We start from the raw sequence: 4,590 nt of genomic DNA, 5'->3' as shown, positions 1-4,590 counted from the left end.
GGAGTGGGCCCTGACCAAGGACAAGTCGGTCAAACACATGGACCTGTGTCTAACGGTGGTGGATCGCACCGCGGGATCGCTCATCAAACTACAGGGCTGCCGAGAGAACGACAGCAGACAGGTCAGCAAGCCGAGTCACGCATCGTCAAGGACATCCACCTCAGAGCAACACAGTACCTCACATCGCTGGCTGCAGACTGGCCGCTACATTGACATCATACATTACATAGTACATTTTTGGTAACGCTAAAATGTTGGCCACAGTTCCATCTCATTTTGGTACAGTATCATGACCGTGTACTAGGGATGGACGGTTTCCAATTATTGAAACCGAAAAACCGTCAAAGACTAAAACCGGTTAACCGAAAAACGACCGAAAAACGAAAAAAAAAAAAAAAAAAAAAAAAAAAAAAAAGAGAGCGACAATTTCAAATAATTGAGCCCTACTGCTACAATACACTCATGTCGAACACCATTAAAACACCGTAAGCACAGTCGCAACACATTTAGGCTACTTAATTTCACAAATATAAGTGGAAAGGCAGACTTTTGGAAGCTACACCATACATGAAAACACATGAACACTTAACACACCAGCTCCGCTGATCCAGGGTGCACGCCTGCACGGAAGATCATCTCTTGGAACAGCGTCTTCATTGAATGAACTGCTTTCTCAATATCTTGGTTCTTAGACAAAGTTTCAGCTGCTGCTCAATGTATTTAAATATTTGAATACTGCTCAATAATCACTGAAATATTAGACTTAGAATTATGCAGTGAACATACTTAAAGCTTTTCATAAAAACCACATTCCGCGAGACTGACTCGTCCTGAACTGTCGTAAGTCAATCAACAAAGAATGCCCCATCAAAATAAAAGTGCCCATGGTAGAGCTGTCAAAATAGAGCTTTCAAAATAAATGTACTAATACAGATAGAGATAAATACAGAACTACCTTTGCGTCACTAAGTGACCGCGTATCTTCTGAGACATGCGTTCTGTCATCACTTTCAGTAGCGCCTTCACACACAGTGGTGCTGTGCACAAACACTCTTGATCCGTATAGCTCTTGTTTTATTATATTGTGGTTTAGTAAATACTGCACTTGGAGTTACATTCAATGCATGATTTGTGCTATAGAACATAAATAAAGTTTGATTGATTGATTGATATCAAATCAAATCACATTTTATTTCTATAGCGCATTTCTCACAAAAGTGACCCAATGCGCTTTACAGAGAGCAGCGAAAATGATCTTATTAAATGTAAGCGAGTAATTGTAAAAAACCTTTCCTATCTACCAATAACTGAAGGCAACTATCTTTCCCATAGAGTGATTCGTTACCCTTAAATATAATCCCAATGAGATATTAATCCTCAGTTATTCTTCACAACTGACCAAACCTCTCACTCATTGCGCGGCAGATTCAGACTGTATCATTGTTATTTTCACACACGACAAACATGTGACATGTTCCAGTTTTATTCTTTGAACAACATAGGAAAAAAAAAAAAAAAAAAAAAAAAAAAAATCCGGTTTCAGACGGTTTTGATAAAAAACCGTTTCTATTTTTATAAACCCCGGTTTTCGGTTTAACCGAAAAACCGTCCATCCCTACCGTGTACATTATTGTACAGGTAGATATACAACATTCACTGTGTTTAAATCTGTGCTAGTGAGCACTTCTCTTTTGCCAAGATAATCCATCCACCTGACAGGTGTGGCATATCCAGACGCTGAGTATTTCAGAGGATGAAACATTCACAACGTTGCAGATAGAAATAGATTGAATGTGACAGTCTCTCATATTGTTCTATATGATATATTTCTCCGTGGACGTTCTGTGACGTGTGTCAATGTGTCATGTCATAGCCAATGACGTGTGAGTGACGCACACAGGAGAAGTTGATTGGACGATGACATGTTCTGTCTGCCATCCTGTCACTGTTCACATGTAACAGTTTTCTGGTAGAAGCCAGTGTGTAAAGCCAGTATGAAGCCTGACAGTCTGATTTGTCTCTCTCGTCCCCCCCTCCCCCCCCAACCCCATTCTGATGCTACATTCCAGAAATGGGAGCAGATCGAGAGCAACTCGAAGCTTCGGCACGTCGGAAGTAACCTGTGTCTGGACAGTCGCAGCGCGCGGTCAGGGGGGCTCACCGTGGAGGTCTGCAGCCCCAACCTCAACCAGCAGTGGAAGTTCACTCTCAACCTCCAGCCCTAGAGAGAGAGAGAGAGAGAGAGAGGCGGGCAGAGACAAAGAGAGAGAGAGAGAAAGAGAGTGAGAGAGAGATAAAGAGCCCCCCCCACTTCCACCAACACCACTTGCTCCTCTTCCTCCACCTCTCCCCCCCCCCCCTCCTCCTTCCCCCCTCCCCCCCCCTCCCCCAGGGGGTTCACCAGAGTCACCACCCAGCAGCGACCACCGGGTGGCGATACAACACACAAGTGAAAGCAGGATATGAAACAAACTACAGTGGGGATGATGATGATGATGATGATGATGATGATGATGATTTTTTCCATCCAACTATATACCTCAGTGTTTCATCTTTCAGTCCAGGTCTTGGAAAGTGAATGAGTTTCCTTTTTTTTCTTCTGAATGCAGGTGAAATGGAATGACTTTTATTTTGGATGTTTTTTGTTGTTGTTGTTGTTGTTGTTGTTTTTTTTCTAATTATTATTTTTTTCTCTCCTCCTTCCACTGAATTTCACGTTCGCGTTTTTGAAATCGGACTATGACTATGACTTCTACTTCTTTGTTGTTGTTTTTATTTCTTACTTCCAGTAAACCTATCTTATCTTTGTTCGAATGTAAAAGTCGTATTCCGCAAGAGCGTTCCCCTAAGCTAGACAGAGACTGCTAGAGACTTGCCCAGGAACACTGGAGGATGGTTTTTGGTTTGGTTTTTGGTTGTAGTTTGGTTATGCTCAGCAAGTCCACTGCTAGCGGAAGGGAATAGACTCTCAGTGTTGCCGAGCGCTCGCTCCCTCTGTTCGCTGACACAGTGCTTCTCTCTGCCACGACTGCCCAGGCTGCCGGAACCTGAGTGAATGGAAAATGAAAAAAGAGACTGAGAGAAACACGAAAAAAAACATTTGCTTTTGTTTTCTACTATTTCTAATCGAGTGTGATTGATAATGGAGCTCCTTGTCCCTCCCGGGTGTGTTATCAAGTGTGGATGCTGTGAACAAGTGTTTGAGGTTGAATGAGAGGGAAAGAAGGGGGGATGGAACATAAAAAGGTGCCGAATCCAATTATTCACTTTAATTTTTACTATAGCTGGGGTTCGTTCATATAGAGCCGGTATTCTATAGGAGGAGCAGTAGAAATATAGGGATCCAATACTGTAGTGGTCAAGCACCAGCCCATTTCAACCCACCGGATGGACAGTACATTAAGGTTGTATAATGTGTTGGTCATGTGACCCTCACCCTCAGAACTAGGAAACACCCACATTCTTTTGATTTGAAACGATGTTACCTGAGTTTCCTATTCGGAGAGTATCATAATCGACCAATAGGAAGCTCTGCGCAAATAACGGAAGTTGAATTTTAACTTGGACGTTCTGGAGTTTCCGAGACCGCATGAACGCAGCATAAGTCCGGCATGTGGGTGTATCACTGATGGGTCCTCTGTCTGCATGTAGCACTGGTTGCTACCTTCCTCCACTGTCAACCCCCGTCTATCCATTGCAAGTTAACGCAAAATACACCGAAATTCTCTTTCATGTTTTTCTTATTTTATTTTATTTCTTTGAAACAACAGTTCAATGTCCAAATGTATCATTGTTTTTTTCCCGAACAGACATTGAACAACTGTTGGTTTTAAACAAGTATACTGTAGAATAATCAAATAACACAGTACATTTTAACTGATATGTACTTTATACACTCTCTTTGATTCCTGACTTTGTTTTCTCGTGAGGTGACACGTGTCTACTTCCTGTATCTACTTCCTGTTTCCTTTATTTTAATTTCCTGTCTTGGTGTTTCCCTGGTATCTTCCTTGTATTAATCACATACAAACTGGTGTCGGTCAGAGGAGGAGGAAAAGTTTGAATCTTAATTTCCATGCTACAAGTGTTGTTGATATGTTGTCTGACAGTGTGTGTATACACACATTAGAAGTGCTTATTTGTTACAAGGGGAGTCCTCTTCGCTGACCCCCCTTGTAACACTTATTGTGATTTGCCATTACATTTTTTATCATTTCATTAGGACAGTTTTCATTTTAGGTAAGAAACAAAGACATTACACTGGGAGATGGCCCCTGTGTGCCCCTGTGTGGGCCCCTGTGTGCCATGTGTGGGCCCCTGTGTGCCATGTTCTACCTATACTTGAGTGTCGTCTACTCATCTTTCTCTGTTCCTGTTTTATTGTTATTGTTGTTGACATGTTTCAACAGCGTTGTGACTGATGTCTTTTTTGCCTTTTCCGATATCCACCATACTGTAAAGCAGACTGTCTCTGTGTGCATGTGAACGGCTTTCAACATGACCAGCAGACCTGAGTCAGATATGTCATGTCAGTGTTCCATTTAGTAGGTGTTCGCACCGATGGAACACTTCCATGGGTTCCATGGGTTC

General features: G+C 42.2%; 1 protein-coding gene across 1 annotated transcript in view; it reads left to right on the top strand.

The window, feature by feature from the left end:
- galnt2 (UDP-N-acetyl-alpha-D-galactosamine:polypeptide N-acetylgalactosaminyltransferase 2) overlaps nt 1-2,754 on the top strand; it is a gene marked incomplete at its 5' end in the record, with an annotated part of 84,735 nt that extends 81,981 nt beyond the window's left edge. Inside the window, 2 exons of the mRNA XM_080548793.1 lie at nt 2-121; nt 2,070-2,754. Coding sequence (XP_080404919.1) covers nt 2-121; nt 2,070-2,225 — 276 coding nt within the window. The 3' untranslated portion in view covers nt 2,226-2,754. The remainder of the gene's footprint in view (nt 1; nt 122-2,069) is intronic.
- Between the last annotated feature and the right edge of the window lie 1,836 nt (nt 2,755-4,590).

The sequence above is a fragment of the Nansenia antarctica genome (genome assembly GCF_963989245.1).
Source record: "Nansenia antarctica genome assembly, chromosome: 19".
Taxonomy (NCBI): Eukaryota; Metazoa; Chordata; class Actinopteri; order Argentiniformes; family Microstomatidae; genus Nansenia; species Nansenia antarctica.
Note: the sequence above shows the minus strand (reverse complement) of the source record. Positions and strands in the feature narration are given on the sequence as shown.